Source organism: Salmo salar, chromosome ssa16, assembly GCF_905237065.1.
Source record: "Salmo salar chromosome ssa16, Ssal_v3.1, whole genome shotgun sequence".
NCBI lineage: Eukaryota > Metazoa > Chordata > Actinopteri > Salmoniformes > Salmonidae > Salmo > Salmo salar.
Genome location: NC_059457.1, coordinates 40,842,667 through 40,858,816, shown reverse-complemented (window position 1 = coordinate 40,858,816; position 16,150 = coordinate 40,842,667). Strand labels below are relative to the sequence as shown.

Here is a 16,150-nt window from a genome sequence, read left to right as displayed (position 1 = left end):
GGATTCACCTGGCCAGTCTTAGTCATGGAAAGAGCAGGTGTCCTTAATGTTATGTATATTGGGACATATATTTAATGTAACATTTTATGTAAAGTGTATAATATGACAAGCCATAGTCATAACACAAATGCTCAAATTGATACCCCTGTCTTTATTAGCTGTGTTAAACAATTCCCTTGCTGTTTATTTGAACAAGTACAAACCATACAGACTTTTCCCCTTAGTGGTTATGTGATTTCTTAGTATGAATCTGAAGGATTCCATCAATGCAGCAAGGTACAGTCGTGGCCAAAAGTTTTGAGAATGACAGAAATATTAATTTCCACAAAGTTTGCTGCTTCAGTGTCTTTAGATATTTTTGTCAGATGTTACTATGGAATACTGAAGTATAATTACAAGCATTTCACAAGTGTCAGAGGCTTTTATTGACAATTACATGAAGTTGATGCAAAGAGTCAATATGACCAAAAGTATGTAGACACCTGCTCGTCGAACATCTCATTCCAAAATCATGGGCATTAATATGAAGTTGGTCCCCCCTTTGCTGCTATAACAGCCTCTACTCTTCTTGGAAGGCTTTACACTAGATGTTGGAACATTGCTGTGGGGACTTGCTTCCATTCAGCCACAAGTGCATTAGTGAGGTTGGCCACTGATTTTGGGCAATTAGGCCTGGCAGTTGGCTTTCCAATTCATCCCAAAGCTGTTCATTGGGGTTGAGGTCAGAGCTCTGTGCAGGCCAGTCAAGTTCTTCCAAATCGATCTTGACAAACCATTTTTGTATGGAACTCGCTTTGTGCACGGGGGCATTGTCATGCTGAAACAAGAAAGGGCCTTCCCCAAACTGTTGCCACAAAGTTGGAAGCACAGAATCCATTAGAATGATGTAGCGTTAAGATTTTCCTTCATTGGAACTAAAGGGCCTAGCCAGAACCATGAAAAACAGCCCCAGACCATTATTCCTCCTCCCTAACCAAACTTTACAGTTGGCACTATGCATTGGAGCAGGTAGCGTTCTCCTGGCATCCGCCAAACCCAGATTTGTCTGTCAGATGCCAGATGGTGAAGTGTGATTCATCACTCCAGAGAACGCGTTTCCACTATTCCAGATTGCAATGGCGGCGAGCTTTACACTACTCCAACCAACGCTTGGCATTGCACATGGTGAACTTAGGCTTGTGTGTGGCTGCTCAGCTATGGAAACCCATTTCATGAAGCTCCAGACGAACAGCTCTTGTGCTGACGTTGCTTCCAGTTTGGAACTCGGTAGTGAGTGTTGCTTCGTGCTTCAGCACTCGGCGGTCCCATTCTGTGAGCTTGTGTGGTCTACCACTTCGCGGCTGAGCCGTTGTTGCTCCTAGATGTGTCCACTTCACAATAATATCACTTACAGTTAATCAGGGCAACCCATGGCGGTGTCACGTTGAACGTCACTGAGCTCTTCAGTAAGGCCATTCTACTGCCAATGTTTGGCTATGGAGATTAAATGGCTTGGTGCTCGATTTTAAACACCTGTCAGCAACAACTGGCTGAAATAGCCGAATCAACTCAGGCGTGTCCACATACTTTTGTACATACAGTACCAGTCAAAAGTTTGGACACACCTACTCATTCAAGTTTTTTTTTTTTTTTTTACAATTTTTTACATTGTAGAATAATAGTGAAGACAAACTATGAAGTAACACATGGAATCATTTAGTAACCAAACATATTTCAGATTTTAGATTCTTCAAAGTAGCCACCCTTTGCCTTGATGACAGCTTTGCACACTCTTGGCATTCTCTCAACCAACTTCACTTGGAATGCTTTTCCAACAGCCTTGAAGGAGTTCCCACATATGCTGAGCACTTGTTGGCTGCTTTTCCTTCACTCTGCGGTCCAACTCATCCCAAACCATCCCAATTGGGTTGAGGTCTGGTGATTGTGGAGGCCAGGTCATCTGATGCAGCACTCCATCGCTCTCGTTCTTGGTCAAATAGCCCTTACACAGCCTGGAGGTGTGTTTTGGGTCGTTGTCCTGTTGAAAAACAAATAATAGTCCCACTAAGTGCAAACCAGGGGCCTGTTGCACAAAACTAGGATAAGGGATTAAGCCAGGATATCTTGGTGATCCTGGCTCAATTGATCCGTAATCCGGTTGCACTAAAGATGGATAGGGGGCAGGAGGATATGTTATGGTATAAATTACCATGGAGATTTATTCTGTGGAGCTAGCCTGCTCCAGACCAGGCTAAATTCCAGGATCTATTTAATCTCATCCCTAATGTCAGTCAGCAGTCACCACAAATGGAAACCAATAGTTATTTCACTGCTCACTATACATTGTTATCACATAACTAGACCCACTGTCATTATTTAAACGTTTGTGATCATTAATTTCAATGATTTTGGATAAAAAATAATTTTTAGATTATGTTGCTATCATTAGATAATTTACAGTTTCCCATAGACTATAAGGCTATATATAAAATGATAGAATATTAGGGCCACAGAGGGGAAAAAAAACACAAGTAATAATATTGTAACCGGTTGTTTTAAAGGAGGACAGTTGTTAAAATGACAGATGTGGGGCATTTCGTGAAATTGTACTTCAGTATGGTTTCATAAACAAAGACATGCTGATGTGCCAGAATATTAAGTATCACATTGTCATAAGTATCAAAACTGTAAAAACAATATGTAGCTTTTCTGCAGAAAGAACCAGCCTCATAAATTTATGACTTTATCCTTTTTCTTCAGTGTGGCCCTAGTACTCTGTCATATAAACAAATACACATTCCATATGAATATAAAAACACAATGTGTAACATTATGTTCCTTTATTGAATAAGGACAAAACAAAGCAGGTAAACCATCAGCTCCTTTCGAAACTGAAGTCACAGTGACTACAAGATGGAAAGCACAGAATCCAAGCATATTATACAAAATGATACATACACATTCAAAGGTCTGTATATAACACACCCTGCATGTCTGCACACTAAAATAAATGCAGGACAAATCCATACACATCAACTGAACAGACAAATGAATGGATGCAGTAGCCTCCCTGCAGCCTTGTATTACACACAGTATACCGCACAAACATCATAAGAGGCCAAATTCGTAAAAAAACGAACCCAAAAAAACCCAATTCCTCTGCCACCGCAGGACATATTTAACCAAAATTGAAAGCACACATACTAACTAAAATAATTCAACACATATTGGTCCCTCAGCAGCCGACCACTGTCGTCATCAGGGAAGATTGCCGGATTGTCCCAGTCCATGGCTGGTGGCACTCTGGGGGCCCTCTCCTTCCTCAGGCAGGCCACATTGTGGAGGACAGCACAAGCCACAGTAATATCACATGCCCTAACAGGGCTGACCCTTAATTTGTGAAGGCAGTGAAAGCGTGCCTTCAGGAGGCCAAAGGTCATTTCAACTCTGGCCCTGGTCCTGGCATGGGCATGGTTGTAGGCCTGCTGTGCTTCCTGGGGGTCTGTGAAAGGTGTCAGGAGAAAAGGCTGGCAGCCATACCCCCTGTCTCCCAGCAGCACACCAGAGAATTCACCTGTCAACACAAAATCTCATCATTACTACCTCATAAACACAGTGATATTCTTGACACAGCCATGATGGTTATAAATAGGGGTTGTGTGGCTTACCTTGTGATAGGCACTGATAGATTTCAGAGGCCCGAAAGATTCTGGAGTCATGGACTGAGCCAGGCCATTTTGCCACAACATTGCTGATCACACAGTCAGCATTGCAGACCATCTGAAATCATAAGATGAGGAATATTACACCAATCAATGCACATCACTGGCAATGCAGAGTGTTCGTCAATGGACAATATCAAAAAGTTATGTTCACCTGAACATTAATGCTGTGAAAGGATTTCCTATTCACAAAATCGGCCTCATGGGCACCTGAGGGGGCTTTTATCCTTATGTGTGTGCAGTCCACTGCACCAATGACATTGGGGAAACCTGTCACACAAAGTAATGAGTATCCTACTATGTGTTAACAGTTGTCCTGTAATTTGTAGATCCTCTTACCTGCAATCCTATAGAACTCCTCTTTGATGTCACAGTCTTCTGTGGCCAGGGAAGGAGATGAAGACATCTGCTAATGCTTTGATAGCCAGACACACACTCCTTATTGTGCGGCAAATTGTGGCCTTGTTCAGCTGTTCTGCATCCCCCACTGAGTACAGGAAGGCTCCACTAGAAAAAAAGCGCAAGGCCACACAAACCATTTGCTCCACACTCAGTGCATGGCTCCGTGCAGTGCGGTGCTTAATCCTGGGACCCAGTAGTCTGCATAGATACCTGATGCCATCTGCAGAAAACCTGTATCTTTCATATAGATGGTCATCAGGGAAGGCCAGTGGGTCCAACCGGTCCCTGAAGACCCTTTCTCGCCTGAAGGCTCTCCTCAGCACAAGTGCTTCTTCATCCACCACATCTCGCACGAATGGGCATGCCATTGTCAGAGCAGAAAGGAACACACAATTTTGGGCCTTCATATAGGCTAGTGGCCACACCTGGTGCTGGGGGGTGGGCAAAAGAGGGCGATGCCTTATAACGATGACTTGGTTGTACTGATTGCTGGGAAAATAAAAAAAACCTTAGAAAGATGCCACCGTCCTGTGTGCTCACAATAAGAGCTCATATGTCATGGCTCACTTGACTTTACGAGAATATACCTAATTTTTATTTTGAGCTGTGTCATCTTCTTGGAGCTGGGGGAGGAAAGAAAAATAATGATTAATACATTTGTGTTACAGTTAGCATACAGTGTACATTGAAGGCATATCTCACCTCCCTCTCAAGTTTTTTTATTTCAAGGTCCAGTTTCCTAATTGTCCTCTTTTTTATTTCGGACTCCAGTGCAAGATTTTCCATCTTTTTCTTCTTGTACTGAATGTCTATGTCTGCCAGTTCTATTTGGCGCCGGAGGTGGTTGCCATACAACTTTCTGATAGCTTGTGAGCTCTGTGAACACAATACAATTAGCGCAGCTGGAATTTGGCAGGATGTGGTGTCCTTTTATTAATACGCACTATGTTGCCAGGCTGGTTTTCCCACTGTATAGCATCTGGGTCCTGTAAAAGAAATTAGATTTTTTGATTTTGATGAGGACTCCTCACCATTGTAGAGTAAATAGTACTTTCACAGTCTTAACATGATACCTCATGCCTTCTGGAATCCAGAGAGATGGTCTCCTCCTCATCATCGTCTCCATCATGTGCTGTTGCTGCTGCACTGGGGCCTTCACCCTATCACATTTAATCGGATTCATATTGAAGCTAGTAGACAAGACATGCCAGGCCTACAGTATGCCTTTGATGGAGTACTCACTGGATCAGCATCGTCTGGTGCTTGTGCTGGTGGCTCTAACAGGAACACAGTGCTGCCAGACACTGCAAGGCAATAGGTAAACCAAAGTCAGACAGTCCAAATTGATTCAATATGAATGTGGTTGTATCCCATGTAGAGATGGAAGGACATACCTTGAATGAAGCGGGTGGCATCTTGGGAGGAACCTATGCTCGTCTCTTTCCCCCCAGGGATCCCCTCTAAGACGGGCCTGCCTTTATTTAGCTCCAAGGCCATGTCCTCTGCTGGGGTAAGGTCAGCCTTTGGTGACCCACCACCCGTGCCTTGTCTGTGGGTATTCTTTTTCACTGCTAAAACAGTACAGACAATGTGTGAGCAGGCACCTTCTGGGTACAATATATGCTTGTGCTTTGTTAAATATTAGTCAGGGACCATACCATTCTGCAGAATGTTCTTGTATTTGATTTTGACCTGCTGCCATGTCCGTTTTGGCCCGTTCATGTTTAATCTACACACACACACACACACACACATTTAATGGAGTCACACTGCAAAAAATTACTTGGTATTTTTGTCTTGTTTTCAGTAAAAATATCAAAAAATCTATCATAGCTTTATACAGTGTGATGAGTTACTTTACACAATTTCACTCATATCTGCAGTGCATTTCAATTAAAAATTTAACCGTTTCATAATTACAGTACAACTGCATTTTTGGAGATGTGAATTAAATATTTGAATTGTAATTGTGATGTTTCAGCGGAGCGGTGACTGTGTAATTGTGCACTACTTACGCATTCAGGCGGTCTGCAATACTTTGCCACGCTTTTTCTCTTTGCTTTATCACTGTGGCGGTGTTGCCTTTCTTCTTAATTATATATTTTACCTCCTCGTATGCCTCCATGAGGATTTGTGCTTCCGACGGGGAAAAGTACGCGGCTCTAGTTGCCATGGTAAATCAGTTAATCTGTGATCTGTGGCGGGGTCTATTTGAGTGAGCCGTGAGCGCGCACCTATCCAGGATTGGTTTCACCTGGCTTAATGAATCCGTGTCTGCTCATCCTGGCTTGGTCTTTGTGCAACCAATTAAGCCTGGACGCACATGTTTTGGCTTCATTGAGCTCAGCTGAGTCATTTATCCCGGATGTCTTAATTCTACTTTTGTGCAACAGGCCCCAGATGGGATGGCGTATCGCTACAGAATGCTGTGGTAGCCATGCTGGTTAAGTGTGCCTTTAATTCTAAATAAATCACTGACAGTGTCACGTCCTGACCAGTAAAGGGGTTATTTGTTGTTGTAGTTTGGTCAGGACATGGCAGGGGTGTGTTTGTTTAGAGTGTTTCGGGGTTTGTCGGGCTATGTTCTTATTTAAGAGGGGTGTTTGTTTAGAGTGGTTCGGGGTTTGTTGGGTTATGTTCTTGTTAGTCTATTTCTATGTTAGTTCTAGTATGTATATTTCTATGTGGTGTTTGTTGGGTTGACCTTCAATTGGAAGCAGCTGCTCCTAGTTGCTTCTAATTGAAGGTCCTATTTAAGAGGGGTGTTTTTCTATGGGATTTTGTGGGTAGTTGTTCCTTGTATAGCTGTAAGCCTTACAGGACTGTTTATCGTCATTGTTTTTTTGTATACATGTGTTTTGTTTTGTTTTTCCTTTTTTCTACCTAATAAAAAGATGAGTACACACTCCCGCTGCGTTTGGTCCAATCCATACGACACCCGTGACAGACAGTGTCCAGCAAAGCACCCCCACACTATCACACCACCTCCTCCATGCTTCACAGTGGGAACCACACATGCGGAGATCATCCGATCACTCGAGTCTCACAAAGACATGGCGGTTGGAACCAGAAATCTCAAATTTGGACTCATCATACCAAAGGACAGATTTTCACCGGTCTAATGTCCATTGCTCGTGTTTCATGGCCCAAGCAAGTCTCTTCTTCTTATTGGTATCGTTTAGTAGTGGTTTCTTTGCAGCAATTCTACCCTGAAGGCCTGATTTACTCAGTCTCCTCTGAACAGTTGATGTTAAGATGTGTCTGTTGCTTGAACTCTGTGAAGCATTTATTTGGGGTGCAATTTCTGAGGCTGGTAACTCTGAGGCTGGTTACTCCTCTACAGCAGAGGTAACACAGGGTCTTCCTTTCCTGTGGCGGTCCTCACGAAAGCCAGTTTCATCATAGCGCTTGATGGGTTTTGCGACTGCACTTGAAGAAACTTCTTGAAATTTTCCGTATTGACTGACCTTCATGTCTTAAAGAAATGATAGACTGTCGTTTCTCTTTGCTTATTTGAGCTGTTCTTGCCATAATATGGACTTGGTCTTTTACCAAATAGGGCTAACTTCTGTATACACCCCTACCTTGTCACAACACAACTGATTGGCTAAAATGCATTACGAAGGAAATAAATTCCCCAAATTAACATTTAACAAGGCACACCTGTTAATTGAAATGCATTCCAGGTGACTACCTCCTGCAGATGGTTGAGAGAATGCTAAGAGTGTGCAAAGCAGTCATCAAGGCAAAGGGTGGATACTTTGAAGAATCTGAAATACAAAATATACTTTTTTTATATGAACCAGCCAAAGATTCAGAGACTTTATGTGTGTGTTGGTTCATACTTCTTGACCTTTTGAATTAAAACTCCCTCAAATGAGTAAATACTGTAGATCTAAACCTCTAGACAAGATGCTCATTGATGTTCCCCCAAATGCCAGACCTGCCAAAAAGCAACACCAGGCAGTAAAATGGGCTGTGAATTACAGCCGTCTATATTTCAAGGATACAGCTGCACGTGTGAAAATAATTCTGTGCCAATAGACCACTCATTTCTGGACATATTACTTGAAACCCAAGCAAGTCCTGTGTTCGGAATGTTAACTGTCTCCGTATAAAATAACAGGAAATTCCTAGGTAAGTTTGTATTTACCTTATACTAATGGAAGTACGGAAATGAAATGCTGTTTGCCTTTAAGGAGGAAAATGGGACATGGAGACGTATTGAAGATATGCTCGTCTCACAAATTGCCCCTCCAATATTTGTATCCATATTTGTGCATTCTTTTTGGGGTATTTACTAGTGTTGTCTTTTACCTTTTCAAAGAGTGACTGAATTGACATGTTTTCTTAACAAGAACTTGACATGTTATGAGCAGAAAGGTTGCACATGTAGTCATGTTGTCACTAGCAGCATATTTCAGCACGTGTTTTCACCAGGACAATTGTGCTACCCCCTCTTTAAAGAGAATTTCTGGAAATAATGGGATATCCCTTGCCAGCTATGGTGGGTCTCCAGTGCTAGTTTAATGCTTCATGATGTTGGAGAATGCTTACACTCCACATGTGCGTGCACACACACACACACTTTTAGGGGAGTTGGGGGTCCATTCAGCCTTAGCTCCAAGAGCTAGAATTTAATTGAACCTTTATTTAACTAGGCAAGTCAGTTAAGAACAATGACAGCCTAGGGACAGTGGGTTAACTGCCTTGTTCAGGGGCAGAACGACTGATTTTTACCTTGTCAGCCCAGGGATTCGATCTAGCAACCTTTCGGTTACTGGCCCAACTCTCTAACCACTAGGCTACCTGCCGCCCCAATGCTAGAAAAGCCTAGGAAAACAGTTAAGAGAACCCCCTCTCCTTTAACAAATCTGCCATAGTTAATAAATAATCAGCCCTGGACGTGAGGTGCAGCAGACCCTGTCCCGTTGGCCCAGTCTATTTAATCAGCTGTTGGTGAGGGAAGGAGTGGGACTTGCTGCTCTAGAGCAGGGCTGCCTGGCCTGGCTGACCCAGGAATGTCGTGGTACAGACCGGGGGAAAGTGTTCATATTTTCCAATAGGACTGACTGTCAGGGGAGGAATGCTGACTAAAACAGTCCAGATGGACCCTCTCTGGTACTCTGTTACACCATATAATTCACCATTAGTCTGATGCTTATCTTTGAGAAATATATATTGTGGTATGCACTGAAGCAGTACTAGGGCTACATACAGCTGGGGAGGGGAGATGGTTTTTGTATGGTAAATATACAACAAAGTTGATGTTGGTATGGATGTTTTTATGTCATTAAGTGTTTTTCCCGAAATGAACCGAGACATTAACATATGTATCAATGAACAAAAATATGCTGTATATATCAAGTGCCTTAGAAATTGAGTTGTGTATTTCCGGCCTCAAGTGCATAGTGGTACAGTGCTCACCATGTGTCTGCTGGGAAAGGACCCCACTCTTTCACTCCACACACAGTATCATTCTACATAGGACTGTATTTAGCCAGTACCGATGTTAATCCATGTTGTTCATCCATAGACCAGATGAGTGTCTTCCACTGAGGAGCTTCCAAACAGCTCCAGTAGATGGTGTACTCATCCCATGACATTCCCACTTTTCCCACACATGGTAATTGGCTTCTGGCTGCCGTGAAGTCTAGGAGACCAACTCTTTCCTGGTATAATCAATGTTATACATTTGACTCAGACAAGATCTTAGTATGAGATGTTGGGGCTGTACATTGAATATGGAGGGCAGGCTTGTTTGTGTCTCTCAAAGTCTTGGTGAATATCCTGTTGAGCGTTATTACTGGAAACTGAAATTTGGGGATTTGTGTGTGTTCTGTTGCCCATTGGGGGCCAACTGTGATAGTGATCTCCACACACACACACACACACACACACACACACACACACACACACACACTGAACTGCTCCCTTGATTTTCAGCAGTTAATACTCTTTCACCTCTTTCAGAGAATTCATATAAAACTCAAACATACGTATCTAGCTTGTACTGTAGAGCTTTAAAAAGCTGTCTTCTCCATGTTCTCTCTATGGACTTACTTCTTTATTGCCTTTTTATGTAACCGTCCTTGTAGAATTGTTTAAAATTATGCTGTTGTTTTTGAAGATACTCTGTGTAATGTATTTCTGCTTGATAAGGATAGTTTCTCTGACCTGAAGAAAGTGCTCACTTCAGACTAAAGTATACCTAATATTAAAGAAATGTGAATAGGCCTAGATACATTTGCATATAAAGATGGTAACTTTAAGAGATATCTTGCTTATATCATGTTGACATTAGTCCCCAAACTATGATAATCACCTCCAGTGACCTTTAAGAACAGTCCTTGACACTAGATTTACAGCATTTATACACCCTCTTAATTCACAAATAAAGTAGGTAGAGCAGCATTTGGTTGTCTTGGCTCTGTTAATGGTATTTTTGATCTCTGTCATGGAGTTTCAGGTGTGCCATGGCAAAGAGCCAGCGAATGCTGCGTGTTATGATTATGAATGGTTTCATACTAGGAATACAGATAATCTTCGGTTGAAACTGGAGCAGAGGGCTATCGTTCAGATTCAGAGATTATTCTGAATTACTGTGCTGCATGTGTGATGAGGTATAAATGTAAACATTTAGTAAAGCCTGTAATTTGAGACTTCTAAAGGGGAAACCAGATAGCAATGAATGCATGCCGAAAACATGCTATCTGTTTTGTTTATAGACAGACAGGCATGGCTGACTGAATGGATAAACCATATGATATTACCGCTGAGCCCTAACTCATGGTTCAATCTTCCCACACTCTCTTCCAGAAGTTATTATTACACGAAGAGCAAAAAGTGAAATGAGAATGTTCCATTTTTCACTTGAGTATATGGGCTATTCATAGGGGCATTCTTATTTCCTCTTTTCTCTAAACTGGCAGGGGCATCCAGAAGATGATGCGGTCCCTAAAAAGTTATAACACTTTAAGAAAAGGGTCCTCTTTTATGCTTCCCCATTGAGCCAATGTAGAGACATTGTTGTGAGCTTTCAGAGTTCACAAAGGTGGACCCTTTCTCCTCTCTCGCTCGCTCTCTCTCTCGCTCAGTTTTTACACATACAGTAGCCAAAGTACATAATTAGGCCCATAACACAGGGAATTCTCTCTCTCGCTCTCTCTTTCTCCCACTCTCTGTCTGTTTTTACACATACAGTAGCCAAATTCCATAATTAGGCCCCTAACACAGTGAATAGGAGTTTATTCTGAAGGCTACTACACCTAACTTTAGGCCCCTGATTAAGAGATGGATCATGGATAAAATATTGGTTTTCTGAGCCTCTTCTTTTAACACCTTTCTCCTTCCACAGTGGAGGTGCTTTGTTGTTGGGTAGCATACCGACCTAAAAATGCACTTTTAAGAATATGCAACCATGTTTAGGTGATAGCTGTTTAATACTGTTTCATGCTTTATGAACATTGAAGTAACAAGACAATAGAACCTAACCCAGGGGACTACTTGAAGTGAAAGCTTTGATTTTATAGAATACATTCATTGTGAGACTCAAATCCAGGCTACCAGACATATAACCTTCGTGTCACTCTCTCTTATCATCCCCACTGAACTTTCCATCCTGTCCCATTGGGTCTTGTCATTGAGGCAGCGACCAGGATTCCTCTCTCTTTCAGTGCGGTGTGCCCCTGTGCCCAGACCCAGAGAGGGGACATCTATATTGAATCTCTATAATTATGTAAATGTAATGTTTGTATTTATAGGCTGCATGAGCCGCAAGACTCTGGCAGTGGCCCTGTGACAGCTGGAAAACACTGCACTCAGAAATCATATTATAAACTGCTCAGGCCTGAACTGGTGCTGCAGGATAGCTGGCTCATGGTTGATGTAAAGATATGGATGTATTGTTGAAGAGTTTATGACTGGTGTGATGTTACAGTATGGTGTGATGATGATACACAGATGTCAGGGCTGCTCCATTTTCCAAAGACACAAGGATTGTACTCAAAGTCAAGAATTATGTTGTTCAATTAGTTTAATATGTACATTAAAATAAACTATTTACATTATATAAAACATATTTACATGCCAATAATACATTTACTCAGAAAACCAAAAAGAACATTAAGTCACAAGACTTTTAGCCCTTTGTCATGTTGAGATGGTTACTCTTATTTCCATAGTTTTAAAGACCCTGACATTAAATGTTATTCAACAGGTAAATGCACACACAGAACATTCAATTCAAGCCTCTGAAGACTGAAAGGCAGTTTTAGATCAAAACATTGTCTTAAAGCTTATTTCATGTGCTGTTTACAGTTATAACACATAGATAAACTTCTTTTTTGCCAGTAGAAAATATGGCACTCGTAGGATGCATATAATAGAAGGCACTATCTTGAATATCAAAACACATCATGTTAAACAATGTTATCGTTAGATTCCAGTTGTCAGGGGTGTACTTAGAGCCAACCTGATATGTTGACTTGAATTCACAAATGCCAACTCCGTGTAATGCACTTTTTAAAGCCTTTTACAAAATATTATTCGATAAAAAATAACAAAGTAGTACCAGCTACATATTTTTAAAATAGTATTTGTATATAGAATTCCTTTGACGATGTTTTATTTTCAAATGCTGTTTTCCTATTCCTCCAAAACGTTAAATAAACAAACAAAAATACAAAATAGATATTTTGGAGATATCTTTCTTGATTCATTTAGCAAAGTCCTCAATCGTATGTGATTTCTCACATGTGTCGCTTCATGTGCAGCGCGAGGTGGTCGGACCTGGAGAAGGCGCGCTCGCACAGGTGGCACTGGAACGGCCTGTGTCCAGTGTGCTTACGGAAATGGCGCGTCAGCTCGTCGGAGCGGGCGAACTTCCAGCCACAACCCTCCCAACTGCAATGGTATGGTTTCTCTCCTGTTGAACGACAAAGGGGAAAATACCATGAGTATACTGACAGAAAATACAGCCATTTGCAACATATAGCCAAATATTTATAGTTTCCAATAAGCATAAATGCATTGAGGAATGTTCTTTACCTGTGTGCGTTCTGTGGTGCGCTTTCAAGTGCGAGCTCTTGGTGTAGGTTTTCGCGCATCCAGCGAAAGTGCAAGTGTGACTCGCTGTGCGCTTCCTTGGCCAGGAACGCCGACCCCTCTTTGGCTTTGAGTCCATCATCTCCAACGGAGAGGACGGTGGAGTGAGCAGCGCTCTCTGATTGGTGTGCTGTATACCCATTCCGTCTTCGTACATCCCGAACTGGTGTGCGCTCTGGTACGAGACCTGCATCTGTGGGGGCGGATGGGAGTGAGGGTAGCCCGCTGCGGAGCGGTAGCTCTGGGGGAAAGTCATGGAGTGGCACATCTGGGTCTGACACTCGGAGCTCATCAGGTCGTCTGGGCTGAGAGGTGGTGTCATGTTCCCCGCAGCCTGCGGAGAGCTGGCTAGTCTCGGATGCTCGAAGGACATCATGCACGAAACGTTCCCCTCCTGCTTGATTTTTGGGCAGCTCTGAGGGACCATTTCCATAACTGGTCGGTAACTGTCCATGGATTGCTCGACCTTAATGTTGTCTGGAAAGTCCTGATTTGGGAAAGCAGACGAACTGACTAGAAATCTCCCATGGACGCTGTTGCCAGAGGGCTGGTGGCAGAAGCTGCTGTCAAGCTCATTGCGCAGGAGCTCAGCCATCAGGCTGTTGTACGGTGGAGGTGGAATGTTTATCTCGGGCACCGTGTAGGTAGACTGCATCACGGAGTGATACATGTTGTTCTGCTCTGCTAGCCTGTACTCTCCCTCCGTCCCGGAGGATGGATTGTTGTCTGTGCCAGTGGAGTTAGAGAGAATAAACTCCAGATCCAGGAACTTATCTAGCTCCTCTTCGTCTTTTATGCCCATGCAGATGTCCATGCCCTCAGCCACGGCACAGCTGGAATGAACCGACCTGTCCATCTCGCCCTTCCACCTCTGAAATAGTACAATATGTCATTAGTGAAAAGTTCATGTAAAAAAACAAAAAACACTCTGTACAATAAAATGGAACATTAATATTTGTTACATAAAAAAACTGTAAAAGCAATATGTAACCAAATAATAAGTTAGAAGCCTAACTGATACAACATATGGGTTCACTCTACATCTGGACTGAAATGCTATTGCTTTATTCTAACTACACGACATATATACTAGATTCATTTATCAACTACAGGTAAAACAACCCCAAAAATCTCTAAATACATCAACCAATATACTTACATATTCCCAGTATTTTTCCTTTTGGTTCGCAAATGTAGCGATGGATGGTAAAATGGTCCCGGTTAAGGACATTTCCATACGTTGTAATGACAAAATAAATTCTTTTTTTTCTTGAATAAAAAACGTTCTTTCTGTCTATGAATATCAGCAAAAGCGATGTAGAGTCCACACGAGAAACTAGTTGTTGTAGTAAATCACTATATCTCCTCACTTGAAATAGTGTTTCAGTGTCATGTGCAAGTTTGATTGGTAGGAGTTCCTATACCTTATAAATATTGTAGCTGAAAAGCTGGACCTATTGTACGAAGCGGAGGAAACACGCAGCTATATAAAGCCAGTGAGCCTTGCAGTCTCTTTGCTTTCCCTCATGCGCTCGTGCGAGCTTTAAAGTCTTAAAGCCACAAATACACACGCCCCTTCCTGCATAGAAACGAGTTAAACAAGTATAACACGTAATGACGCGCTAGGCAAAGACCGCCCCTTGCAGAACATCATCTAGTGAACAATTAACACATGATGACAATAAAATAAAAGATTATGCGCCGAATACAACAGGTGAAATGCTTACTTACGAGCCCTTAACCAACAATGCCGAGTTAGAAAAAAAGTTGGGGAAAAAATGCTATATAAACTCAAGGGGAAAAAGTAACACAAAATAAGAATAACGGGGCTATATACAAGGGGTACCGACACCGAGAGAATGTGCAGGGGTACGGGTTAGTCGATATAATTGAGGTAATATCTACATGTAGGTAAGTGTAAAGTGACTATGCATAGGTAATAATCAGAGTAGTGAAATGTAAACGCATGTGTCACGAATATGGTAAGGTAACCAAAAGATGAACACTAGAGACAGTTACCCATTTGGATAGAATATTAAGCACAGCTTTTCTTTCAATATAGGCTAACATTAGGAAAATCATATTAAATATCTTATCGTTCAACCAATATAATCTACAAACACAAAAACCGAAACTCATGTTTTATCTCCATACACATATGAAAGACATGTCCAAGCTGCATATGCATGGATGTTCTCCGAGTAGCATACATAGGACAACACGTGAGATAAGGCCTACAGGATAGGCTATTGGTAATGTTTTGCGTTATCGATAATAGACTAAACATTGTAATATGAATACACTGCATTTTATTCCATAAAGTCACATTTAAAGTATATAAAAATTAAACATATATAAAAATATAACCCCATATTCGTTTTTCGCATAGGCCTATATATAATACCTTTAATTTGGCAGATCAGTTGGCTTCCCATCACCTGACCAACTCCTCCGTCTTCTCAGGTCATTTGCCTATCACTATCAGCCTGTGATAAACCCAGTTACCCAACGCAGCAGGCTTTTCAAAACGGCGCAGCCACCAGGCGCCAGGTAGGCCTTCATCAGAAACTTTTCACCTCTTCAAACGCTCACGTAAACACGCGCTAATAAAGCATTTAACCTCTATGAAGCCCCATTCAGGTGCAAATAATGAGGCTGAATGAGCGGCTGCTGAGCTTGCTTTGTCCAGCGACGTATTCACATTGGTATCGGGTTTCTTGCGCCAGTTTCGCAAAACAGTCTTCAGCTAAGTGCAGATAATTGTTTTGTTACGTATATTGTAACATCCATATCCATGCAGGTGTACCAGGATGATACCTTTCCTTTCTCACAATTGGGCGGATGTGTTTTTGGTTCTATGTTAACTGTGTGTATGTGTGAAAACTATTCTGACTTTTTATCTGTTCTTCTGTTTACAGTGAATAGTTGAGGAAGGTCAGTAA

General features: G+C 42.0%; 1 protein-coding gene across 1 annotated transcript; it reads right to left on the bottom strand.

The window, feature by feature from the left end:
- Positions 1 to 12,120: 12,120 nt before the first annotated feature.
- LOC106573812 (Krueppel-like factor 2) lies at positions 12,121 to 14,743 on the bottom strand. The gene is made up of 3 exons (XM_014149159.2): positions 14,368 to 14,743; positions 13,152 to 14,079; positions 12,121 to 13,029 (listed from the first exon to the last, which is right to left on the bottom strand). The coding sequence occupies exons 1-3, from the start codon at positions 14,443 to 14,445 to the stop codon at positions 12,854 to 12,856; spliced, it is 1,182 nt and encodes a 393-aa protein (XP_014004634.1). The 5' UTR covers positions 14,446 to 14,743; the 3' UTR covers positions 12,121 to 12,853.
- Between the last annotated feature and the right edge of the window lie 1,407 nt (positions 14,744 to 16,150).

Excerpts from the sequence above, each read along its gene's own strand:
- LOC106573812 (XM_014149159.2), bottom strand. The coding sequence starts at position 14,445 with ATGGAAATGTCCTTAACCGGGACCATTTTACCATCCATCGCTACATTT. Across the intron at positions 14,080-14,367 it reads AGGAAAAATACTGGGAATAT|AGGTGGAAGGGCGAGATGGA; the intron begins GTAAGTATATTG and ends GTACTATTTCAG. Across the intron at positions 13,030-13,151 it reads GCACCACAGAACGCACACAG|GAGAGAAACCATACCATTGC; the intron begins GTAAAGAACATT and ends GTCGTTCAACAG.